The sequence below is a fragment of the Panulirus ornatus genome, chromosome 3, assembly GCF_036320965.1.
Source record: "Panulirus ornatus isolate Po-2019 chromosome 3, ASM3632096v1, whole genome shotgun sequence".
NCBI classification, from domain to species: Eukaryota; Metazoa; Arthropoda; class Malacostraca; order Decapoda; family Palinuridae; genus Panulirus; species Panulirus ornatus.
Window position 1 is genome coordinate 11,326,003 of NC_092226.1, and position 27,257 is coordinate 11,353,259.

The 27,257-nt window shown below is 38.5% G+C and overlaps 1 protein-coding gene across 1 annotated transcript; it reads left to right on the top strand.

Annotated features, from left to right (window-relative positions):
• LOC139760416 (sorting nexin-20-like) lies at positions 1 to 25,330 on the top strand. The gene is made up of 5 exons (XM_071683592.1): positions 1 to 254; positions 1,521 to 1,745; positions 8,809 to 8,942; positions 9,473 to 9,668; positions 11,327 to 25,330. Exons 2-5 carry the CDS (start codon positions 1,535 to 1,537, stop codon positions 11,860 to 11,862), a joined length of 1,077 nt encoding a protein of 358 aa, XP_071539693.1. The 5' UTR covers positions 1 to 254; positions 1,521 to 1,534; the 3' UTR covers positions 11,863 to 25,330.
• Positions 25,331 to 27,257: the final 1,927 nt, after the last annotated feature.

The window sequence follows — 27,257 nt, forward strand, 5'->3', positions numbered from 1 at the left end:
AGCACCAGCTGCAGCTGTCACAGCTGACTGATCCCATCAGCACAGTGTAATAATCAGGAGCAAAGAATCTTATAACCTGAACAGATGAAATAACACAGTAATCTCTATAAAAGACTCGGTGACCCTTATGTGAGGATTTATTCTTAAGTAATGTCGTGTTCCTGCCGGCTCATGGAGGGAAATATTCACAGGTTGCCAGCATCTTTTCAGGACCAGTGAAGGATTTTGGTTGTGTCGTTTGCCTCTGTCATTTTGTAAGTATTAAGCTAAAGTGTAGGCATTAGCAAGACGGTATTTGCTCTCGTTTAATTCTGCTTTCTTCTATGCAAAGGACTGTTTTGGTCATTTCATTATGAAACGTCTGTACGTATTTTACCGTGATAGCTATTTCTTGGCGCCAATATGAATCAAGGGTATTTATTAGCGTTTAGGACATCCAACTAGTTTTGTTATGTTTAGTTTGATTAAAATTGTTTTTCCGATGGGTTTTGATGTCTTTTGAACGATTCTGATCCATGGTTACATACGTTAGCTGCCAAGTAGTTATTTCTTTTTTGACATAGTGGTAGAAATAATACTGTTAAAATGGTATTTGTATCGTACCATGTATGGTAATGATTGGAATAGGTGGCAGGCATCCACCGTCCAGGGATGTATCAACACCTGTCAGGTGGAAAGGTTAGTGATGGAGACGCAGTGCTGGCCAGCACTGTTTATCATGTACTCCAACTAGGCCCTTCTCGCGGTTTTTTTTTTTTTTTTTTTTCTCTCCTCATTGGCACTTGGGTTGCTGGGATTCACAGCTCACGCTGTAAAGCAACTTATGACTACACATAATGCACACAACCTCATTCACCTCTCCAGTTTTCTTCTTCCTTTATTCAAGATTATAATAGCACATGTTCCAATTTCTCTATTGCTGAATCAAAACAGCATCAGAAGTCGTCTTCCGTGGTCCCATAGACAAATATTAAGCAACTGGGGACTACTCTACTCTTTTAGTCACAATTATTTATTATACCACATTCAAGTTCCAAATGTTACCTTCAGTTTGTAGAACTCCATTTCTCTGCCTCATCCCCTGATCATCTCTCTGAAACCCAAATGTTCAAAACAGCTTTTCCAGTACAATATCGAATCTTTATCATTGATATCTACCATAATTTTCACTCAAAGGTAGGCACTACCCCTAACCCCCCATTTCCCATTGGCATTATAACTTGATAGACGTGGAGTCTTTCAAGAAGATAATGTAGAGATACAAAACTGATGAGATTCATTCCTAGTCCAGTGAAAGTAGGCATTCCTCAAGTATGTCACCTTTCTTGAAACATATATGTTGTAGCTTTCATGAAGGTGAAAATAACCTTTTTGCTAGAGATTTTCAAACCATGCAGCCTGATAATCACGGGTAAAACTTGTATATATTTATCTCTTTTTTACATTAAGATCTTGATGATTACAGCACTTGAATGAATTTTATCACTGTAATGATTTTTTAAAGTTGTATTACTTTGCAGTGTGAGCTGACATTATGGACACTGATGATGATATCAGTGCCTTGGAAGAGGAGGAGGAAGAGGTAGCACTTTTGTGTCGTTCAAGTTCATGTGAACTAGAGCTCTCACATCCTGCCGATGATCCAGAACCATCTTGTTCCTCCCCCTATGACTCAGAACTATCATGTCCTCCCACTCAAGGCTCAACTGCTCATCGTGAGGAGCTTTTATCAACTGATGATGAAGGTAACATTTAAGCTTTTACATGGAGTCAAAAGTACAAAAACTATTTGACTGTGTAGATGACCGTATTTAAAAGAAAACTTCTAAATGATACTTATACATTATGCATGACACTTTCGGTTGTTAGTTGTTGGTAGGAAACAACTGACCAGGGAGGAATTTTACTGATACTACTTGCCTGGCTATCAGGAAGGTTAGCACTGACTGCATAGTGAGCCAACGCTCCAGTGATTGTCAAGTTGCATTCCTCTGACATAGGTAGCTATCATTTTTCTACTTCACCCGCATGTAAACTGCTGGCATTCTGTCCTCAAACATACAGTCTCTCCTTATCACCCATGATACTTAACAGTACTCAGCTTACACAGTTCATTCTTCATAACTCAAGATTTTCTTGTAGTGAGCATCATGTGTTAACCCTGCCTTTTGGTAGAATGGTAGGAGCAACAGGTTGAAGTTGTAGATAGAAACATTAGTGAGAAATATTAAGTAGAAGTAGTAGGTAGGAAGATTTGGTGGGGGTATCAGGTAGAAGTAGTTTGGAACATTAGGCAGGAACATTAGGTAGACACATTAGGTGGAAGTAGTCGATAGGAATATTAGGTAGGAACTTCTGAAAACTCTGCATTAGAGTTGCTCCCCCCACTTCTAACACACAGACCTCCTTAGTCTTTCTTTGCTTATCTATTTCATGTGCCCTAACCCTTTAAGTCAGACTGTGCTTGCTCTCGAACTTCTCTCTTGCATTGTCTTTCCTTACATGATCAACATAACTCACAATACACATCATCCTTAAGCATTTCATTTTCAACTCATTCTACCTCTTTCTTTTCTCTTTTCCCTTTCACAGTGCCCAAGACACTCATGCTTATAATACTGTCAGGACATCTTTTCCCAGACAGTCACAGGCCTCTCCTTCCACACTTCTTATTACACCCAGAATCTTATCCCCCTTTTCCACCCAAATGACTTGCTTAAGATGTCGTGGCCCCATATGCATTCATATCCACTCCCAGGTACCTAGAGCATTCCAGTTCTTCTGGATCCTGTCTGTTCAGACTTGCATGCTCCCAAAGCATCTTGTCTCATTCCCCACCTCATTACCTTAGTTTTATTTACATTTATTCTTAATTTTGCCTTTGACATACACCTATATCATTTGCAAGCCATAACTGATTCACCTCTCATGCCCTCCAATGCACAGTATACTGTAGGCTAACCTCTTCCTCTAAGAATGGCATATATTCTCTTTGTCAATCTTTTCTCACTCAGTCTCTCCATGTGTCCAAACCATTTCAACACACCCTCCTCTGCTCTCTCTTTTTTTTTTTCATACATATTTGCCATTTCCCATGTTAGTGAGGTAGTGTCAAAAACAGAGGACAGCCTCAGAGGGAAAATCCTTACTTGGCGCCCTTCTTTGTGCCTTCTTTTATGATTATTATCATTGTTTATATTATTCTTATTGTAATTATATATTGTCATTTCATACTTACCTGCCAATTCCCATGTTAGTAAGATGGCACCATGAACAGATGAAGAAAAGCTGCATTTGCTAACATTCTCTCTAGTTTTCATGTGTAATTCAGTGAAACCACAGCCCCTTATCCTCACCCAGGCCCCACAGACCTTTCCATGGTTTTCCCTGGCTGCTTCACATGCATTGGTTCAGTCTGTTGACAGCACATCAACCCCTGTGTACCACAGCCTTCCATTTCATTCTACCCGTGCACACCTTTCACCCTCATGTATATGCTGACTCTGACCACTCAAAATATTTTTCACTCCATCCCTCCATCTCCAATTTGGTCTCCCCATTTTCTTTTTCCTTGCCACTATTGGCAGATATAGCCTTTTGTCAACCTCTTCTCTCTCATTCTCTCTATACGTCCAAACCAAATCAGCATGCCTTTTTCAGCTCACTGAACCACTCTCTTCTTCATACCACATCTCTCTCTAACTGTTTTACTTCTTGCTCAATTGAACCAACTCACACCTTTTTTTTTTTTTTTTTTTTGTCTTAAAACGTTTCATTTTGAACAAATCCACCCTCTTCCATGCATCCATATCTATATGTTCGTGCCATGCATCCATACATCATTGTTGGAGCACTGTACCTTCATACATACTCATTTTCACCCTCCCAGATAGTGACCTCTTTTCACACATTACTTAATGCTCCCAGAACTTTCATCCCCTCGTCCACCCTATGACTGGGTTTCACTTCCATAGTTCCATTTGCTGACATGTCCACTCCCAGATATCTACAACACTTCACTTCCTCCAAAATATCTCATATCCTATCTAAGCTGTCCCTCTACCTTGCTATTATTTACATTTCCTCTCAACTTCTTCCTTTCACACACTCTTCCAAACTCAGTCACCAACTTCAAGCAGTTCTCCTCCCACACAATATATTCATAAAACCTTCCACAAGCATCTCTGTCAACCCTATCAAATGCTTCTTCAGGATCCATGAATGCCACATACAAATCCTTTTGTTTCTCTAAATATTTTCACACATTCTTTTGAACAATTTAATCCACACATCCTTTAACACATCTGAAACCACAATGTTCCTCTTATTCTGATGCTCTTTACATACCCTCACCCTCTCAGTCATTACTCTCCCATACAACCTAGCAGGTACACTCAACAAAATTTTACCTCTGTAGTTTGAATGCTCACCTTTATTCCCCTTGCCTTTATACATGGTATTGGTACTATACATGCATTCCACCAATTCCCAGGCACCTCGCCATGATCTATACATACATTGAAAATCCTAAACTAACCAATTAGCAGCACAGTCACCCCCTTTCTTAAGAATTTCGACTGCAAACCATCCACTCCAGTTGACTTGCCACATTCCATCTTATGCAAAGCATTGACCATATCTTCTTTCTTCACAGAACCATTCTCCTTGACTCTCACTTCAACTTATACATCTATACCTACCATCCTGTCATCAAAAAACATTTGATAGTCATTCAAAATACTCACTCCATCTCCTTCTCTCATCATGACTACCGTTACCACTTCCCCGTTTTCCTCCTTCACTGATTTATCCTTTTGTTCTCTTGTGTTTTGAACGCAATTAACCTGCTTCCAAAACATCTCATTCTCCGTGAAATTTACTGGTACCCACTCACTTTAATTCTCATTTACCTTCTTTCTCGAACCCTGCACCTTCCTGTTTTCCTCCTGCTGTTTTTTCATATATATCGCCCAATCATTTGCACTCTTTGCTGTATCACCCATATACTTATCTGTTCTCTCTCACAAGTAACTTTGTCATCTTACCACGTACTGCCCTTTATAATCTGCCTGTCTCATGCCAACATGCCCATCTCTTGCACATGCCAGCACTCTCTCCCTAAATACTTCCCATTCCTCACAGCATCCCCTAGCTTCATTTTCTCTCACCTTTTGCTATTCTGCACTCCATCTCTCCTGATATTTCTTTGCACAGGTCTCTTTTCTAAGCTCACTGTCACCATTTTCTTATAAGCCATAATATTTTCTATTTTCTGTAAACTTCTAGAAGTCTCCATTCTAGCCTCCACAAGGTAATGATAAAACATCCCAACAGCTGCCTCACTCTGCACATTAACATCCAAGAGTCTCTCTGTTGCTTACCTATCAGTTAGTATGTAATCCAGTAATGCTCACTGACCATTTCTCCTACTTGCATAAGTAAATTTTTGTATGTCCCTATTTTTAAACCAAGTATTCCCAGTCACCAGTCCTTTTTCAGCACACAACTCAATAAGCTGTTCACAATTTCCATTCATAATAAAATTGAATACCCCATGCCTCCCAGTAATACCCTCAACTGCTATATTAGTCACCCCCTCACATTTTAATTACCCATCACTAATACCTGATGTTTTGCATCATAACTGCTGACACACTCATTCAGCTACCCCTAAAACACTTGCCTCTCATGCTCTTTCATCTCATGGACAAATGCATAAGCACTAATAATTACCCATTTCTCACAATCCATTCTCATTTTTACCCATATCATTGTAAACCTCACTTCCTTACATTCTGTCACACACTGCCACAACTCCTGCTTCAGCAGTAGTGTTACCCCTTCCTTATCTTTTGTTCTTTCACCATCCCCTGACTTTATTCCTAAGACATTTCCAAATGATTCTACTCCTTTACCCTTGAGTTTTGATTCACTCACAACCAGAGCACCAAGGCTTTTCCTCAAACATATTATCTCTCCTCTCTTCTCATCTCGGTTACATCCACACACATTTTAACACCATAACCTGAGCCTTCGAGGAGGATGAGTACTCCTCTTTTGGTTCCTTCTTCTATTCAATCTTTAGAAATTGAAATACAAGAAGTAAGAGAGGATTTTTCCAGCCCCCACCCCTCCTCCCCTTAGTTGCCTTCTGTGACATGCAAGGAATACAGAGGTAGAATTATTTTTCCCCTACCCCCAGGGATTATTAGTATTATTATATTTTTTCATATTTGTTTACCTTATCTTGCATAGCAAGGCAGTAACAAGATTATATGAAGTCTGACCTCGTTTGCTCATATCTCTTCTCTAGCTGTTACGTATGAGGCACCAAAATCAAAACCCCCTATCCTTAGCAAGACCCCACTTCATATGCCATAGCACAGTTCAGTGACAGCAAGCCACCCCCATTATACCACATTACTCCAATTCACTCTATCCTGTGCATACCTCACACTTTCCTGCATGTTCAAGCCCTAACCCTCTTCAGCTGTGTAAACCTTACTCTTCTTACTATGACATTTCTCTGTTACCCTTTCATTTCTCACTTGATCAACCTTTCTTACACCAGATATTTTCCTCAAGCATGTCATATCAGACATATCCACCCTCTTCTGTACTTTTTTTCAGTTTTTGATCATTGCATTCCTCTTTCCTCCCTGCATTATCAGGTGCCAATAACTCAAAGCATGTTTTGCTATATGATGTCATCTCCTTTTCAGTTTCCCCTTCTTCCTCCTTTTTGACACTTTCTGTATCCTCATAGTCAGTCTCTCTTCATTCTTCCTCTGTATGTCCAAACCACTTCAACACAACCTATTTTTTTTCCCCTGTCTGTAACATTAACACTCCTCTTTCCTGCACTATTTTTACTTTGATAGTCAACCTTTCTCACACAACATATTTTCCTCAGGCATTTCCTTTTCCAACACATCCCTTGTCTTTTGTTCTTTTCAATTTAGGCCCATGACTCACACCCGTTCAGTATTGCTGGGACTACAGTATCATCAAACATAACTTTTGCCTTCACAGACAGTGACCTCTCTTTCCACACACTCCTTAATCCACCTTTGGACTTTTACTCACTCACCCACCTTGTTAGTCACTTCAGCTCCCAAAGTTTCATCCACTTCCAAGTTCTTTCCATTCAAACTCCCAATCAAATCAACCTGTCTCTCCACCTAACTAGACCATATAACCTTATTTTTATTTGTGTTAACTCAACTTCCTCCTTTCATACACTCCCAGACTCAGACACCAATTTCTGCAGTTTCTAACTCAACTCTGCCACCAGAGCTGTATCATCTACAAACAGCATCTGACTCACCTCCAAGGCCTGCCCCTCTCATTTTCCTGGGTTGGTGTTTCTTGCCTTTCCTTCCCCACTCTTTCAAAAAGCCTTTTGTATGTTCCAGTGCCAAGTGAGGTTGCTGATAGGTTGATAGGTAGACCTAGGCTGAGCAGTAAGCTGCTAGCATGGAATGAGTGATTAGTGAAGGGTGAGAGACATTTACCTCACTGGAAGGCAGGGAATTAAGAGGATTCTAACTACATCCATTATCCTTTTCTTAGAACTCACTCTGTTTGTTTCTTTCCCTTGTTGGAAATGACAGTAAAATTTTCATTGTTTTTCAATAATTCATATTGCATAAAGTCAGTCTAAACTCGTGAGTTCAGTACAATGTATTCTTTATGTGTATAAGGATATGTAATACTAGGCATGAATAATTGTCTAGTTAAGACATTTATGAAGGACTAGTCTTGAGATTAGTCCATTTCATGTGAAAGACAGCCATAGACATAGATTGTTTCTGTTATTGAATCTAAACATATAAGAACTACTTATAATTTGCTTCAATTTTTATAATTACTTTTTAGGCCATTGCCTTCATACATTTGCTGGATGTACATATATTGCATTGATTTTTATACAAATAATTCTTATCTGAATGTGTCTTGTTTTTGTTTAATTTCTGCACAATTTCTTTAATTGTGTGAATTTGATTTACGACCTGTCTGTGCTTGCTTTAGCTGCAGTGTTATTCTTAATGGACATACATTGGACCTGATTATTTGAAAATTATTTGATGTTTTATGCTTTGGAGAAGTTATTTGTGATTTATGATATTTGATATGATTTTGTTCCTGAAGTTTTCATTTAGCTAAAAACTTTTTCTTGCTGTTCTGTTTTCATCTGTGAATATTGTGTAAGTGGTTATTCATTATATATTCTGGTTTTCCCAAATTTAGATCAACTTTTGACGGGCATTTTTTTTCAGAATGTTTTATTTAATAGCTTATTTATACAAAATCATATATATGATAAATGCTTTTAAGTCAGGAGATTATCCCTGGGGATAAGGGAGAAAGAATACTTCCCACGTATTCCCTGCGTGTCGTAGAAGGCGACTAAAAGGGGAGGGAGCGGGGGGCTGGAAATCCTCCCCTCTCGCTTTTTTTTTTTCCAAAAGAGGGAACAGAGAAGGGGGCCAGGTGAGGATATTCCCTCAAAGGCCCAGTCCTCTGTTCTCAACGCTACCTTGCTAATGCGGGAAATGGCAAATAGTATGAAAAAAAAAAAAAAGTCAGGAGATAATTTGATTAGATAATGGACCTATTTGCATTTTCCTATACAACTTTAATGTTAATTCAATTGAACCTGTGGATACGATGTACCTTTTTATAGATACTGTTTGCATACTTTGATGGTTATTAGTGGATTATGTTTATTAATATTATTTCCCCAAGTGACATGATTAAATATCTTTTCATAAAACCTTAAAGACATCATTCATAACTGTTTTCCAGATGCTGCTGCACCAGCTTTAAGCTCAAGGACATCACCATACACCTTTCCAGTTGATAGAAGAGAGAGCAGAACTGTGGTCAGATTTGTTATTCAGTCAACACACATACAAATAACTAAAGAGGAAAAATTTGTGGTAAGAATTTTTTGTGTATGATAATATTAACCCCTAATATGCCTCACCCTTTATATCACAGGCTGCTAAGGCAAAATCTATTGTGATATACCCATGATGTCAATGTATTGTTTATATGTGATGCATTTGCAAACAATTATGGATATGTAATTTATATGTGTTAAGCATTTTATAGAGCCTCAGAGTCTTTGCTGGCCATGAAATAACAATAACAAACACACTGGTTTCATTATCAACAAAGTATTTATGTTTGATGTACAGTCAGCAAAGGTTTAATTTCCATGAAACAGGATATACAATTCTATATATTGTTATGGGTATCAAACTAGCATAGCATTGGGCACTTATTTGATTTTAGAGATAAGAATGCCTAAAACAAGTCAGAGTTTCTTTGGTTTGCAAATACAGGGAAGAAAGTAGAAGAAAGAAATCCAAAGTAGACAAAGAAGGGTTAGAAAAGAGTTGAAAAAGTAGATGAGAAATTAAGTATTACTGATTTATATGATACTTGAAAAAGATGTGTTCCACAGATGTACAGAGTAGAGGCTCAGCGATTTCTGCAGTATTCAGAAGGGGAGGAGAATGTTACATACAAACCTATACCAAAGAAATGTGCCACCTTTGAGCGAAGATATTCTGAGTTTCTTGCTGCGTACAATGCATTAATGGATTCGCACAGGTCACTGATGGAAGAATTTGAAGGCTTTCCAAAAAAGGTTCTTATAGGTGAGGTTTGTGTTAGATTTTGTTATTGATATCATTTACAATATAGTTTCCCACACTGTCATGGTAATCATAGTGATTTATACTAAACCACCAAAAATATAATTTTCATGTATCTATGACATTTACTCTGACTTTTTTTCTTACAGTAGGTTTATATGTGGTTACTCATTCTAAAGTTAATGTAAATGTGTTGATTTCCTCCCCCCATTTTCTTCTCTTCACTAATATCATCCTGTGCAATATCTTAATGAATATTTTCATACCTGTTCTTTTAAGTCAGAATTATTTTTTTCCTCTGTTATTCAGCTTTACTCACGTTCTCCTTTTCAAGAACTCTTCCTTATCTGTTCATCTGTATCCACTATGACTACTTAACCCAAGGAATGTTAAGAGGACCAAAGATATGATTTTCTGTAACTGGGCCATTGATAAGGTATACTTTCACGTACTTTGATATACAAAAATGAAACTTTTGCAATAACCAAGAAAGAGATGAGAAGTAAGAATATTGCTTTGCTGAAAATAAGGGATGGAATAGATTAAGGAGTGGTCATGTGAATTAAGAATGAAGTGCTGTTGATTGAAAGTGTGTGCATGAACAACATGAAAGAAAAAATTAGTAAGAAGAAAACAGAAAAAAGAAGGTTAAACCTTTGCTTTAGCCACAGTGTTAAGAAATAAAGCTTGTATTTTAAGTGATTTTGTTTTACAGTGGTAATGTATTCCATTATTACAATAAGAGAGGTAGGGTGAGAGTTGGAATATTTTGTTTAATTCTGCACTGTTAGGAAGTGTGTGGGGGTAAATTAATCTTGAAATAGGTGAAACACACAAAAAATCAAAAGAGCCTGGGAAAACTTATCCCAACTTCCCTAACCAGCCATTAACAACTGTATTTTTGTGTAGTTTGAACTATAATTGATTATTTTTATTGTCAATTTACACATTAGCATTGGGCATTTGTTTATGTTCCTATAGATAGTATTCCACAGTGGCTTGCAGATGATGATCATAACCTCTACATACTTTTCAGGTAGCATCAAAATTTAGGTAAATCTTATTTGCTGCATGAGGTCAGGTAAGGTTTTCATTTGGTTCTCCTGATTTTTAACAAGTTTTTTTATTATTTTTCCATTAATATACCCTCATTTTTCATGGTCATATAATACTCACCGCTGTCACCTTTGATATCATAGAATGAATTGTAATGCTTCAAGTCACACTCCACCACTTGTATTTTCATCTCTAAACTCTACACCATTATTGCAATACAAAACCCCTCAGTATCTATTGTTATTAATGATGCATGACTATAGTATCACTGAACCAATAGGCATATATAATTGAGAGTAGTGTCAGTACAGAGTGATATCTTTAACACTGCAAAGGTAGGGTAGGGTAAACTCTGTCTAGGCCACACTTCTGGTTAGTGGGAGGTGGCAATATGGATATAGATATAGTAATTATGGAGTATTGAGTATGTAGAAGATTTATATAAAGCTTCATAAAGCTATTCAATCAAATATGATGAGAGATAGTCCTTCATCCATATGGATATGATACAATATTACTAGGTATAATGTGCTCCCACATTTTTTTTAGCTGATAAGCTCTTGTTGAGAGAATGAATAGTACATGGTACATCATTTAACTTTCAGGTAACTTTAGCAAGGATGTGATTACTGAACGTTGTAAAGGATTGGCACGATTTATGAATTTTGTCCAGGATGAAGGTGTGCTGAGTCGCACTGCTGTCTTTTCCAAGTTCCTATACCATCCTGAAGTGATGATGAGCAATAACCTTCTTCTCCATTCCCAGTTTGAAGAGGCATGTCCTGTTCTAGAAAACACATACATTCTTCTTAACAGCCTTCACTGGGACACTGGACTCATTTTAAGAACTCTTTGCCAGTTGATTGTTTGTTTACATGCTGTAAGCAGTTATGAAAGGTCATACATGTTTGCTCAAATTGCTCTAAAGAAATTTAAGTCACCAAGTAACAGAAGATTTGGTAAAGGTCTTTATCTTCCACTTCTCATCTTCTGTGATGGTCTGTGGCGAATGTTAGGCAAAGACAGGATTTACCTTAAGAGCAAGATTGAACAGTTACATAAACAAAGAAGACAGGAGGATATTGTACCAAACTTGCTTGAGGTACTTCGTGATGAAATTGCTCTTAGGACACTTCACTGAGGACTTTTCCTTGTTATGAATTCTTTTGTAAGAATCATTCATGTTTTTGTATCATATTACACTTGTGCTTTTTCAGTTATTATACAATATGTATAATATTTACAACTTGATTTTAGATTTGTTTTTATATAGGGAGGAACGGTATTATGGTTTCAGGAGTGGTAGAGGATTAGGTTTCTGCACTGAAAGATGTGCAAAATACTTAGAAAAACAGAAGGATTTGTGTGTAGCATTTATGGATCTGTAGACAGCCTATGACAAGGTTCATAGAGATGATTTGTGGAAGGTGTTACAAATATATGGTTTGGGAGGGAAGCTATTAGAAGCTGTGAGGAGTTTTTATCAAGAGAGCAAGATGTAAGTGAATAGGTAGAGAGGAGGATGAGGGTTCCACGTTAAGGTTGGTCTGTGACAGGGGTGTGTGATGTCACCATGGCTGTTTAGTGTGTTTGTTGATAGGGTGTGTAATGTCACCATGGCTGTTTAGTGTGTTTTTGGAGAGGGTGAGGGTGGTAAATGCAAGGGTCCTGGAAAGATAGAGGTAAGTATGCAATGTGTAGGGGATGAAAGGGGGGGAGGGGCTTGGGAAGTAAGTCACTTGTTTGCTGATGACACAGTAACTGGTAGCAGATTTAAGTGAGAAACAGCTGAAGTTGATGTTTAAGTTTGGGAGAATGTGTGGAATGAGAAAGTTAAGAGTAAGTGTGAATAAAAGAAAGGTTATTAGGTTTGGCAGTGTTATTTGGTTCTGTTGTAAGCTTGGACAGAGAGAACTTGGAGAAAATGTGGTGTTTAGATACCTGGGAGACGACATGGCAGGGAATGGAACCATGGAAGAAGAGGTGAGTCTGGAAATGGAAGAAGAGGTGACTCTTAAAGTGGGTGTGTGGCTGAAGGTTCTGGGGGCATTGAGGAATGTGTGGAAAGGTCACATCTGGAGGGACAAAAATGAGTTTGTTTGAATGAATAGTAATCCGAACAACATTGTGCAGATGATAGGCATAGGATGTAAACAAGAATGTACAGAGTTTGCATGCATTGGAAATGAAATGTTGGAGGACAGTCTGTGATATGAGGAGGCTTCACTCAGTAAGTAATGACAGGGAAGAAGAATATGGTTGAGAAAGCTGAAGAGGGTGTGCTGAAGTGGTTTGGACATATTGAGAGCATGAGTGAAGAGAGGTTGACAAGGAGGATATACATCAGAAGTGGATGGAACGAGAAAGAGGGGAGACCATATTGGAGATGGAAGGACGGATAGAAAATTTTTTTTAGCATTCAGCACCTGAACATGCTGAAGGATGAAGGTGAAAGTCATGCATGGGATAAAGTGAATTGGAGTAATGTGGTATACTGAGGGGTGATGTGCCTTCAGTGGATTGTACCAGGGCACTGGGAACTGAGAAGGTGGAAGAAGGGAGTAAAAGAGGCTTAAAGTTAGTGTCTCTGACCATAATGCATTCACAGGCCACCTAGGGTTGAGCAGATAGGTTCCAATCCTGGTTGTGGCAGTCAGTCCAGTCAACCCAGCTGTTCATCCACCCCTGGGGGTTGATTGATAAATTGGTTACCTATATGTTCGCTGATGATACAGCGCTGGTGGCTGATTCATGTGAGAAACTGCAGAAGCTGGTGACTGAGTTTGGTAAAGTGTGTGAAAGAAGAAAGCTGAGAGTAAATGTGAATAAGAGCAAGGTTATTAGGTACAGTAGGGTTGAGGGTCAAGTCAATTGGGAGGTAAGTTTAAATGGAGAAAAACTGGAGGAAGTGAAGTGTTTTAGATATCTGGGAGTGGATTTGGCAGCGGATGCAACCATGGAAGTGGAAATGAATCATAGGGTGGGGGAGGGGGCGAAAGTTCTGGGAGCGTTGAATGTGTGGAAGTCGAGAACATTATCTCGGAAAGCAAAAATGGGTATGTTTGAAGGAATAGTGGCTCCAACAATGTTATATGGTTGCGGGATGTGGGCTATGGATAGAGTTGTGCGCAGGAGGGTGGATGTGCTGGAAATGAGATGTTTGAGGACAATATGTGGTGTGAGGTGGTTTGATCGAGTAAGTAATAATAGGGTAAGAGAGATGTGTAGTAATGAAAAGAGTGTAGTTGAGAGAACAGAAGAGGGTGTTTTGAAATGGTTTGGTCACATGGAGAGAATGAGTGAGGAAAGATTGACCAAGAGGATATATGTGTCAGAGGTGGAGGGAACGAGGAGAAGTGGGAGACCAAATTGGAGGTGGAGAGATGGAGTGAAAAAGATTTTGAGTGATTGGGGCCTGAACATGCAGGAGGGTGAAAGGCATGCAAGGGATAGAGTGAATTGGAATGATGTGGTATACTGGGGTCAACGTGCTGTCAATGGATTGAACCAGGGCATGTGAAGCGTCTGGGGTAAACCATGGAAAGTTCTGTGGGGCCTGGATGTGGAAAGGGAGCTGTGGTTTCGGTGCATTATTACATGACAGCTAGAGAGTGAGAGTGAACGAATGTGGCCTTTGTTGTCTTTTCCTAGCGCTACCTTGCACACATGAGGGGGAGGAGGTGTTATTTTCATGTGTGGCGGGATGGCGATGGGAATGATTAAAGGCAGACTATGAATTATGTACATGTGTATATATGTATATGTCTGTGTGTGTATATATATGAATATGTTGAGATGTATAGGTATGTATATTTGCGTGTATGGACATGTATGTATATACATGTGTATGTGGGTGGATTGGGCCATTCTTTGGTCTGTTTCCTTGTGCTACCTCGCTAACGCGGGAGACAGCGACAAAGCAAAATAAAATAAATAAATGAATGAATATATATTCCCTGGTTCAATCCATTGACAGCACGTCAACCCCAGTATACCACATCGTTCCAATTCACTCTATTCCTTGCTTGCCTTTCACCCTCCTGCATGTTCAGGCCCTTATCACTCAAGATCTTTTTCACTCCAACCTCCAATTTGGTCTCCCACTTCTCCTCGTTTCCTCCACCTCTGACACATATATCCTTTTTGTCAATCTTTCCTCGCTCATTCTCTCCATGTGACCAAACCATTTCAAAACACCCTCTTCTGCTCTATCAACCACACTCTTTTTATTACCACACATCCTCTTAACCTTTTATTACTTACTTGATCAAGTTACCTCACACCACATATTGTCCTCAAACGTCTCATTTCCAGCACATTCACCCTCCTCCTCACAACTCTACTATATCCCATGCCTCGCAACCATATAACATTGTTGGAACCACTATTCCTTCCATCATACCCATTTTTGCTTTCCAAGATAAATTCTTGCCTTCCACACATTTTTCAACACTCCCAGAATTTTCGCCCCCTGCCCCACCCTATGACTCACTTCTGCTTCCATGGTTCCATCCGCTGCCAAATGCACTCCCAGATATCTAAGACACTTCACTTCCTGCATCAGCAAGGTAGTGTTAAGAACAAAGGACTGATCCTTTGAGGGAATATCCTCACTTGGCCTCCCTCCTCTGTTCCCTCTCTTGGAAAATCAAAAACAAGAGGGGAGGATTTCCAGCCCCTCGCTCGCTCCCCATTTAGTCACCTTCTGCTACGTACAGGAAAAACATTTGAAGTATTCTTTCTCCCCATCCCCTATCCACATCTAGGCCCCACAGACCTTTCCATGGTTTACCCCAGACATTTCACGTGCCCTGGTTCAGTCCATTGACAGCACGTCAACCCTGTTATACCACATCGTTCCACTTCACTCTATTCCTTGCATGCCTCTCGCCCTTCTGTATGTTTAGGCTCTGATCACTCAGGATCTTTTTCACTATATCCTTCCGCCTCCAATCTGGTCTCCCACTTCTCCTTGTTCCCTCCACCTTTGACATATATCCTCTTTGTCAACCATTCCTCACTCATTCTCTCCATATGCCCAAACCATTTCAACACGCCCTCTTCTGCTCTCTCAACTACACTGTTTTTATTACCACACATCTCTGTTACCCTTTCATTACTTACTTGATCATACCACCTCACTCCACATATTGTACTCGTACATTTCATTTCCAACACATCCTCCCTCCTCCATACAACCCCATCAATAGACCATACCTTGCAACCATATTAACATTGTTGTAACTACTATTCCTTCAAACATACCCATTTTTTTCTCTGAGATGCAGATGTGGCCTATCTTTAGTCTGTTTCTGGCACTACCTTGCTAACATGCAAAATAGTAATCAAATATGAAAAAATTATAATGATAATAACAGTGATAATTGTAATGATTATAATGATAATGATGATAATAACATTAAATGTTTATTTTTAAGAATTTGAAACCTAATTACAGTTGATGCGAGACAGATTGTGTGCAAGTTTTGTTTTATTGAAAAGGGAATGCTGTCATTAATACTAGGAACAGTAATAGACATTCAGTTTTTGAAATATTGTTAAGCTACTGTAGTTCACTATTAAGAATTGATGTTAAGAAGTAATAGTTGATCTCTTGTAGCACCCTGTCATGTATTTAGGAAGTAGCAAATGGGCCTGACGAGCATTCTGGTATCCAGCATAGTCACCTCCCAGATTATCTGGACTAAGTCAACATACGTGTCTTTATATTATTTACAGTGTTTTATTCTGAACTTAAGTGAGCTCTGGATGATATCCAAATATTGCATATTCCAGCTGTGTTCTGATATATAATTTTGTGCAATGGAAGTAATGTCCTTCCTTTGATCATAAACTATTTACCCCCTGTAGTTGATGAACATTGCTTGAGCTGTCTCACTGATTGCTTAGTCTTTATGATGGGGCCAATTCATTGTTGATTAATCATTCTTGGTCACCTAACGCGATCAACAATAGGTAAGGGAGTGTTATGCGAAGTTAAAACAAATGTATTCGTTGGTGTGTTTAGTAGACAGATAAGCAAAACCTCATATTTCAAGGGTTTGGGATTATGTTTACCTGTCATTTCACCACTTCAGTCTTGCCATTTTGTTGTACATTTTGGAGAAATTAGTAACATCCCTAGTGACACTAGCAATGATAAAATATACAACACCATAACCATAGATAGCTGCATTTTTGGAGAGCCTGTTGATCTTAACCAGGAGTATAATTAGGCCAAGATGAGTGCTTTGTGGCCTTGAACAGGTGATGAAATCCCCATCTGATCATACATTCTGAAACTTGACCCTGTGTCAGCAGGCAAGAGGAAGTTCAGAATGAAGGGGATAACTCTGTTTCTCTTGCGACCTTGTCAGTGTTTCCCTCATCTGTAGTGTCTTCAGGGTAGTGAAACCCATAAAGGTTTATTTTGTCACAAGAGGAATGAACATTTTGTGATATTACTGATGACTAGAAATATTAGGGAGGGAAAAAATCTTTACTTACATACAGTCAGGATGCAGAGTTTTCCGAACAGAGCTTTGTCTCACTCAGAATTCTTTTGAAGAAACAGCTTAGGATAAAGAAACCTAACCATATGTACAGATGTCCATAGAGGATATAACTTTCTCCCTAGGTTACCAAAATTTTTGGCATCCATACTTTGGCTTCAGATGAACCTGTAAACAATGGCAGACAGTTAATGAAGTGCTCTTTGAGAACAGTGGCCATCAACAATTGATTTCCTGACTTTTCCCTCCTCTGTTCTTATGTCCAGTTGCCTTATTATACCATTATAGAAGATTATAGAAGTCTCTTCTATTACTAGGATGGTGCAGAAAAATTTTCCTCAATCTTCAGTACCCAACAACCACTGTTATAAGTACACAACTGTCCACTTGAAGGTTGTGTGTACACATGACCCTATGGAAAATGCATAGATTGATGGAAGACCTAGATGATTTGGAGGAACGCTTATGTATCAGTTGGAATGAAAATGGAAGAAGAAGAATAGCATGGGAAGTGTGAAAAAATACATGATTTGCAGTGAATTTAGTGGGTTTACATAAGTAGGAGGGAGGCCTGGAAGGGAGACATCCCCACTCAACTCAAACCCATGAAAGAAATTACATGATAACTTTGATAAATTTTCTCATTATAGAATCTTTGGGGTAACAGGGGACTTTGGTAACAGGTGATGAGTAAAGAATTACAATATTTCCAAAGATAAGAATCTCCAATATTCTTCTCACATGTGCCAGCCATTTAATGTATTCAACTTATTTGTAGGGTTAAAGTTGTAATATTTATGCTTGTATTCATGTCATTCACCACCAACACTGTGCCTGTGTATGAAATAAGAGTGTGTAAGAAATTAGAGTAGAGTGTTCAGCATAATGAAAAACAAATCCATTAATATCCATCCCACACTTGCCAGCCATTTATAATGTTAGTGTGAAAGATGTAATATTTCTAAATATATTAACAAAATGTACCGCTAATGATGTACCTGTGTATGAAATTAGAGTTCTTTTGGAAAACAAGCTCAATAGAAGCAAAGAAATGTCATCTCTACGTCTTCCTGTAATGTGAGGAGCTGTCACATACATCATTCACACCTCCTTTGGGTTCTCTCTTGTTGCTAGAGCAGGCCAATGCAAAGGTAGTAATATAACTTTCTTTGTATTTTTGTTACTTTTGAATGCTAGTACATTATTTCATAGTTCTCCCTATTGTGTGATGGAATTTTTTTTAACTTTCTCACCATTTAAAGGTAATCAGATGAATTCTAGAAAAAGCCAGATAAGCAATTTAAGTGTTACCAAATCTGGATGTTCAACATGCACTTTTTCCATCTTTGGAAGAATTCATTTTCAAGCACTGTCGAATACTCTCTTTAAGTAAGTTACTTATGAGGATAATGAAATAGGTGTGTCTCTTCTGAATGGAATGCTTCTCTTCTCATAAGATCCACAGTTCATGGAGTACTTTGGCATATCAGAGCTAACAAATATTTCTTCCTGTGGAATTAACAAGGGTGTATTGCTGTCATCTGTACTTCATGGTTTCCATTTGTTTACTACTTGCATTCTAGAAATGATCAGTCCTGTTGCATGTTACTTCATATTACTCATAGTAGTTCTGTATATACAGGACATCAGCAAAGTATGAAATATCCCTGGCTGCTTACTTTAGATTCAGTTGCAACTGATATTCCTTCTTTGGCAGCAAATTTATCTATGAAAGATAATATTATATATCTCCCATTTTGAGCTGGTTCATTTTCAGAATGATCTTCATAGATTAACAATACTTTTTAAACAAGGAGAATGCAAATTATAAACAATAAAGCGATCTTGTAAGATGCTAAAATGGCATTACATTTCTCATTTTCAAGTAGAAATATTGCTTATTTACTTTTTCTAGATAGTGTTTGATATAGACTGACTAGTTTTTATATTTGTTATACCTGGAAGAAGTTGAATCCAAGAGTATATATGTATTTTTTGCTTTTGATCAAGAAAACTAGATATTTGATATTTCATGAATGATCAGTAGTTGAAAATTTAGAGATGATTGCTCAATGTTCTGATGAGGTATCTTTTTCATTATTTCATGAATATTTCCCTTTATTCTGTAACCTTTCAGCTGATACACAGGAAGTATGACTCTTATGTAGTTGCAGATTTCTTTATATGCCACTTTTGCAAAATGATTTTATCACATGCTTTTAAAGAAATCTTCGAAATTGATTAAGCAGAACTTGGTCTTAATTCTTCTTGTAGTCTTCCTAAGAAATATACCCTTCCAATTCCCAACTTGAAGTGCTTTGTAGGACCTGGCTATAGATAATAGGCCCTAATTTTAATATATTGTGCATGACTTTGAAAGGAAGAGGCTTTACTTTTACTAAAATATCTTAGGCTTTCACTTTTTATGTTGAAAAGACGAGGCATATTTGTTGGGTACAATAGAGATTTTTTGGTATATAGTACAGTATTTGATTAAGGTGATGATGTAGCTGGTTCCCTTAGTTCCTGTGCCAGGTGCTGAGGGCATTGTTAATGTAATAAATCTTATTTCATTCTTCTCATTATTCAGCATTTGGGAGGCTTTTTTTTTTTTACTTTCCAAGGAGATAGCTTGTCACAAACTAATTTGTATCCAAAGATTCAAGACCTTATGATCAAAGTGAAAACTTTATCTTCTCTCGTTTATATCAAGAATTTTGTATTTATTCATTCTTTTTCATTAAGGATTTATTGTCTTGCTATACTTGCTATTGAATTGGTGTATCATCCTGTATGTACATTTAAGGAAACAAGTATGGCTATTTGCTCCTGAGTTTTTCAGCTTATGAAAGAAGGCAGATCAACAGACTGTAATTGTTTTTAGATCCATTTTCATTTTACTTGTATTGTTTTTATGTCCATTTCCGTTTTGGCCTTTGCTAGGAAATAATTGTACCTCACCTCCTCCTCTGAATTTGGCCATAAGTCTATGAGGCAGTTGAAATGGAGTTTTGAAGGGTATTTTGTGAATTATGCTTGCACCCACAGAACTTAGTCATCCTATGTAATCCCTTGAATCCATGTGCAGGGCTTATTCTATTACATGGCCACTGTAAGAGGAGGTTTTTTTGATTATTCCAGGTTGAAATTGCAATGAGGGGGAATTTTTCTTTATTGGGTTAAGAGATAGTAATGTAGATTATTATTTCCTTTTGAAAGGATGGTACTAAGGTGGAATTATTGATAAGTCTCTTCTTTATAAGCTTTCTTAGTGTTACTGGACTCTCTGCCTGCTTGAGGAAACACTGGGGGTAAAAAGTCTTCTTTGGTGAGGCTGTATATTCATCAGTTGATGAAATGGAGTGCTATATAGTCTCATCAAAGAACTTATGCTTCAAAGGAATCCATCCTGTCCTGTCCCCAGGATCACTGGGAAAGGTACCCAGGGGTTATATAATATTATTAATGGTAATATTGAAAATAACCTTTCTTGAAATATCCTCTTATTGATCTCATTTAATATCATCTGTAGGATCAGTAAACTTATAGATCTTATAACGAAGTCAGTTTTCAATGCATATTTTTTGCACAATGTGGGAAAATAGGATTTTTTTCTCCGTAGCAGTATGTCCTTGTATCTTGGACTTTCCTTCCACAGTATAGGGCAGCAAATGATAGCATGAGCAATATAAAAAGAAAATTTAAAGTGAAGATATGAAGAATTTTCCTTCAGAAATAGTCAAGTTAAACATGATGCAAAAGCCCGCCCGCTATTTAACTGCTTTCCTATATGGGCATTCTGGTGCCCTGGATAAAATGAAGACCATCATTGTGTTTTTTCACATCCCTGCCTTGCATAGTGCCAGTCAGATCACATATGTAGGGATAGTGTGCATTTTAACTGATAGTTTACATAAGAGCTTGCTTACAAGCGAAAGTGTACCATTTATACAATTCCTGTTGTGCTTGCTGCAGATTCAGCGAGTGCAACAAAACATAAATCACATTAACAGTAGCACATTACATGAAGGAGAGTATTATTCCTCAGATCAGCCTCATTGTAATTGCTTTTTAAGACTTGTTGACTGCTGATCCACCTTAGTTGGTAGTGCATACTCAGGATTCCACTTGCTCACCTCATGTCAGATCTGCTAGTAAGCAAGTTTTGGATTCTCTCCTATGTAAATTCCTTAGCAATACTACCCATTCTTATAGTATACATGTGCAGCAGTGTAGCTGAAGTTTCCAAAGCTATTAATGCAGTCATTCACAGTGTAATGAGTATAGAACAGTTTTGTACTGTGAATTAGCGTAGTTGTAGGACCGTAGGACCTCTAATAGTGTTACTTCTTGAACTTCTGAGGAAGGAATGTTTTAAAAAGATTGTTGAAATACATTCCTGTAGTTTGTCAACTCAAAGTACACCTTGAGGATTCAGGAAACAGTTGTGAATCTCTCCATATGTTATAGTTTTGGAAGATTGTTGAGGTTTATATGTTTAGATGTATAGTAATTGCATTATTTATGTAGACTGATATAGGTATTTAGCATGGGTTGTAGCTTAAGTTTCAGTTTACTCAAATGACTTAGCATGAGATTTGTAATTAGATTAAAAATAAGATAGTCATGTCTCATGTTTCACAGAACCAGAAATTTTTTATCTAGGTTTACTATTTAGAATTCTCATTTTGGTTTCCTCATGAAATAGGATGTCTTTTATATAATGATCTTGAAATAGACCAAAGATTTTCCTTAGTCCAGATACAAAACCCAGTCTTGGGGATCTGTTTGCCTTATCTTGTGTAAAGCAACAATCAGTTTTGAGTTTCTTTGTTCTGGTAACACTTTGCCTTAACTGTGACTTGTAAAGAGATTCAGGATGGTATCAGATTGTTTTATCTCCTGTTTCCCCCTCCAGCGAGGCAGTGCCAGAGACAGACGAAAAGGCCACATCTGTTCACACTCAGTTTCTAGCTGTCATGTGTAATGCACCAAAACCACAGCTCCCTTTCCACATCCATGTCCCACAAACCTTTCCATGGTTTACCCCAGACGCTTCACATGCCGTGGTTCAATCCATTGACAGCACGTCGACCCCGGTATACCACATCATTCCAATTCAGTCTATTCTTTGCATGCCTTTCACCCTCCTGTATGTCTGGGCCCCGATCACTCAAAGTCCTTCCTTTCCATCCTGCCACCTCCAATTTGGTCTCCTTCTCCTTCTGCCTCCACCTCTGACACATATATCCTCTTCGTCATTATTTCTTCTCTCATTCTCTCCATGTGTCCAAACCATTTCAACACACCTTCTGCTCTCTCAACCACACTCTTTATTACCACACATATCTCTTACCCTTTCATTACTTACTCGATCAAACCACCTCACACCACATATTGTCCTCAAACATTTCATTTCCAACACATCCACCTTCCTTTGCACAACCCTGTCTATAGCCCTTGCCTTGCAACCATATAACATTGTTGGAACCACTGTTCCCTCAGACATACCCATTTTTGCTCTTTGAGATCGTGTTCTCGCCTTCCACACATTCTTCAATGCTTCCAGAACCTTCGCTCCCTCCCCCACCCTGTGATTCACTTCTGCTTCCGTGGTTCCATCCACTGCTAAGTCCACTCCTAGGTAGCTAAAACACTTCACTTCCTCCAGTTTTTCTCCATTCAAACTTACCTCCCAATTAACTTGTCCTCCAACCCTACTGACCCTAATAAAATTGCTCTTATTCACGTATACTCTCAACTTTCATCTTTCACACACTTTACCAAACTCAGTCACCAATTTCTGCAGTGTCTCACCTGAATCAGCCACCAGGGCTGTATCATTAGTGAACAACTGACTCACTTCCCAAGCCCTCTCATCCACAACAGACTACATACTTGCCCCTCTCTCCAAAACTCTTGCATTCACCTCCCATACCACCCCATCCCTAAACAAATTAAACAACCATGGAGACATCACGCGCCCCTGCCGCAAACTGACATTCAGTGGGAACCAATCACTTTCCTCTCTTCCTACTCGTACACATGCCTTATATCCTTGGTAAAACCTTTTCATTGCTTCTAGCAACTTACCTCCCACACTATGTACTCTTAAAACCTTCCACAAAACTATCTCTATCCACCCTATCATTTGCCTTCTCCAGATCCATAAATACAAATCCATCTGTTTTTATAGTTATTTCTCACATTCATTCTTCAGAGCACACACCTGATCCATACACATCATCTACCACCTCTAAAACCACACTGGTCTTCCCAATCTGATGCTCTGTATATGCCTTTACCCTCTCAATCAGTACCCTCCCATATAATTTCCCAGGAATGCTCAACAAACTTATGGCTCTGTAATTTGAACGCTCACCTTTATCCCCTCTGCCTTTGTACAGTGGCTCTATGCATGCATTCTGTCAATCCTCTGTCACTTCACCGTGATCCAAGCATAGATTGAATATCCTTACCCACCAATCAGCAATACAGTCACCCCTTTTTTTTTTTTTTTATAAATTCCACAGCAATATCCAAACCTGCCGCCTTGCCGGCTTTCATCTTCTGCAAAGCTTTCACTACCCCTTCTCTTTTCACCAAACCATTCTCCCTGACCCCTCACTTTGCACACCACTCTGACTAAAACACCCTATATCTGCCACTCTGTCATCAAACACATTCAACAAACCTTCAAAATATTCACACCATCTCCTTCTCACTTCATCACTACTTGTTATTACCTCCCCATTGGCCCCCTTCACCGATTTTCCCATTTGTTTTCATATCTTATGCACTTTATTTACCTCCTTCCAAAACACCTTTTTATTCTCCCAAAAATTTAATGATACTCTCTCACCCCACCTCTCATTTGCCCTCTTTTTCACCTCTTGCAGTCATTTGCACTACTTCCCTGCAAGTATCATCCAAATGCCTCTCTTTTCTCTTTCACCAACAACCTTACTTCTTCATCCCACCACTCACTACCCTTTCTAATCTGCCCACCTCCCACCTTTCTCATTCCACGTGCATCTTTTGTGCAAGCCATCACTGCTTCCCTAAATACATCCCACTCCTCATCCACTCCCCTCACGTCATTTGCTCTCACCTCTTGCCATTCTACTGTCAATCTATCCTGGTACTTCCTCACACAAGTCTCCTTTCTAAGCTCACATATTCTCACCTCTCTCTTCTCCCCAACATTCTCTCTTCTTTTTTGAAAACCTCAACAAATCTTCACGTTCGCCTCCACAAGATAGCGATCAGACATCCTTCCAGCTGCTTCTCTCAGCACAATAACATCCAAAAGTCTCTCTTTTACACGTCTATCAATTAACACGTAATCCAGTAATGCCCTTTAACCATCTCTCTTACTCACATACATATACTTATGTACATCTCTCTTTTTAAACCAGATGTTACCAGTCTTTTTTCAGCACATAACTCCACAAGCTCTTCACCATTTCCTTTTGCCACACTGAACACCCCATGTATGCCAATTATACCCTCAGTTGCCCTTATTACTTACCCTCACATTTAAATCACCCAATACTAAAACCTGGTTTCGTGCATCAGAGCTGTTGACACACTCACTCAGCTGCTCCAAAAACACTTGCCTCTCATGATCTTTCTTCTCATGACCAGGTGCATAGGTACCAATGATAAGTTTGCGAGCTGATTATGTTTATAGCTGATTGGGTAGCTGCTTTAATCTTGTATGACATTGAAATACCCAAGAGAAAAAGTGTCTGTTGTCACTAAAACAAGGGAAAGTGTGTGTAAAAGAACTAGAGTTATAATAAATAAATGCTTACTATGGCTAGAGTAGGACACAACTGACTTTAATTTGGGATATTGAAAACCATTAGTTCATGTTTGTTGCTTAACACAAGGTTGAGGTTCTATTTTAGATTTTACACTTACATTTTGTTTTCTGGACTGTCCTGTGATAGGCTTCCAAGAGCAATCTTTCATGGCAATTTATTTTTGTACATATATTTTTGGATCTTCTTTCATAGAAATATTTAAAGCCTTAGAAGTAGACTATTTTGATATGCTTTGTGCTAAAATCAAGAAGAATGAAATGTTTAGCTACTTGTGTTTTAATTTCCCTAATACAGTGAATTGTACCTGGTTACTTGGAAAAGATATATAGGATAGCATGGTCAGTTCTAAATTTATGCAGAAAACATATTGGAAAGAGGGACAGGTCAATTGGGAGGTAAGTTTGAATGGAGAAAAACTGGAGGAAGTGAAGTGTTTTAGATATCTGGGAGTGGAATTGGCAGCGGATGGAACCATGGAAGCTGAAGTGAGTCATAGGGTGAAGGAGGGGGCGAAAGTTATGGGAGCATTGAAAAATGTGTGGAAGGCAAGAACATTATCTCAGAAAGCAAAAATGGGTATGTTTGAAGGAATAGTGGTTCCGACAATGTTATATGGTTGCAAGGCATGGGCTATAGATAGAGTTGTGAGGAGGAGGGTGGATGTGCTGGAAATGAGATGTTTGAGGACAACGTGGTGTGAGGTGGTTTGACCGAGTAAGTAATGGAAGGGTAAGAGAGATGTGTGGTAATAAAAAGTGTGGTTGAAAGAGCAGAAGAGGGTGTTTTGAAATGGTTTGGTCACATAGAGAGAATGAGTGAGGAAAAATTGACAGAGGATATATGTGTCAGAGGTGGAGGGAACGAGGAGAAGTGGGAGACCAAATTTTAGGTGGAAAGATGGAGTGAAAAAGATTTTGAGTGATCGGGGCCTGAACATGCAGGAGGGTGAAAGGCGTGCAAGGAATAGAGTGAATTGGAACGATGTGGTATACCGGGTCGATGTGCTGTCAGTGGATTGAACCTGGGCATGTGAAGCGTCTGGGGTAAACCATGGAAAGTTTTGTGGAGCCTGGATGTGGAAAGGGAGCTGTGGTTTTGGTGCATTATACATGACAGCTAGAGACTGAGTGTGAACGAATGTGGCCTTTGTTGTCTTTTCCTAGTGCCACCTCGAGCACATATAGGGGGAGGGGGTTGTTATTTCATGTGTAGCGGGGTGGCGACGGGAATGAATAAGGGCAAACAGTATGAATAATGTACATGTGTATATATGTATGTGTCTGTGTGTGTATATATATGTATACGTTGAGATGTGTAGGGATGTATATGTGCGTGTATGGACATGTATATATATACATGTGTATGTGGGTGGGTTTGGCCATTCTTTTGTGTTTCCTTGCGCTACCTCGCTAACGTGGGAGACAGCGACAAAGTATAAGAAATAAATATAAATATATATATACAGGTATGAATGTGTACAAAACCATGGTAGCAGATGTTACATGCTCAGCAAGTATCTGTAAAGATGATGTTTTTAGAAATATGTCATTGCTGTTCCAGAGTTGTATAAATTAAGATTTGATATTATATATTCAAAACCTAAGAATGGAATTTTTCAGCTATAACAATTTCATTATAAAAATCTCTTTATTAGATTGATAGAATGTGTACACTTTTTTGTCTCTTTAATGAATGCCATGCCTCATAAATACAAGGTACAAGCTGCTGACAAGGAAAGAAAAGAACCAGAGTTGCCTCAGTAGTTACACACAAGGAAGAAAGGTAAAAATATAGATGGACAAAGACATCAAGGAATGTAGAGGTAAGAGAAGCATTATCTGATATTCTTAATTTCTCACCCATTGACATGGGGTGGATCAGTTGTAGACAGCCTCTCTGCTCCAACTTATCCAAAACTTATTATGTTCAGTGCTAAGGAAAAAAGAGAAATTTTCACATTACTAGAATACATCTTAAATACACATTTTGCACACAAATAAGATAGTCTAGTAAGACTTAGTATCCTTGGCATGGGACCAACATTTACCTTTGTCATCCTGGTATCTATCCTTCAACAGTTCACATGATATCTGTCCATCCCTATTTCAGTATACCTTTTCTTGTATTTTTGACAATAATACACTAGATATTCATTTTTGATCCATCATCTCTCTAATGTTCTTCATAGCCCTCCC

Excerpts from the sequence above, each read along its gene's own strand:
- LOC139760416 (XM_071683592.1), top strand. The coding sequence starts at position 1,535 with ATGGACACTGATGATGATATCAGTGCCTTGGAAGAGGAGGAGGAAGAG. Across the intron at positions 8,943-9,472 it reads CTAAAGAGGAAAAATTTGTG|ATGTACAGAGTAGAGGCTCA; the intron begins GTAAGAATTTTT and ends TGTGTTCCACAG. Across the intron at positions 9,669-11,326 it reads TCCAAAAAAGGTTCTTATAG|GTAACTTTAGCAAGGATGTG; the intron begins GTGAGGTTTGTG and ends TTTAACTTTCAG.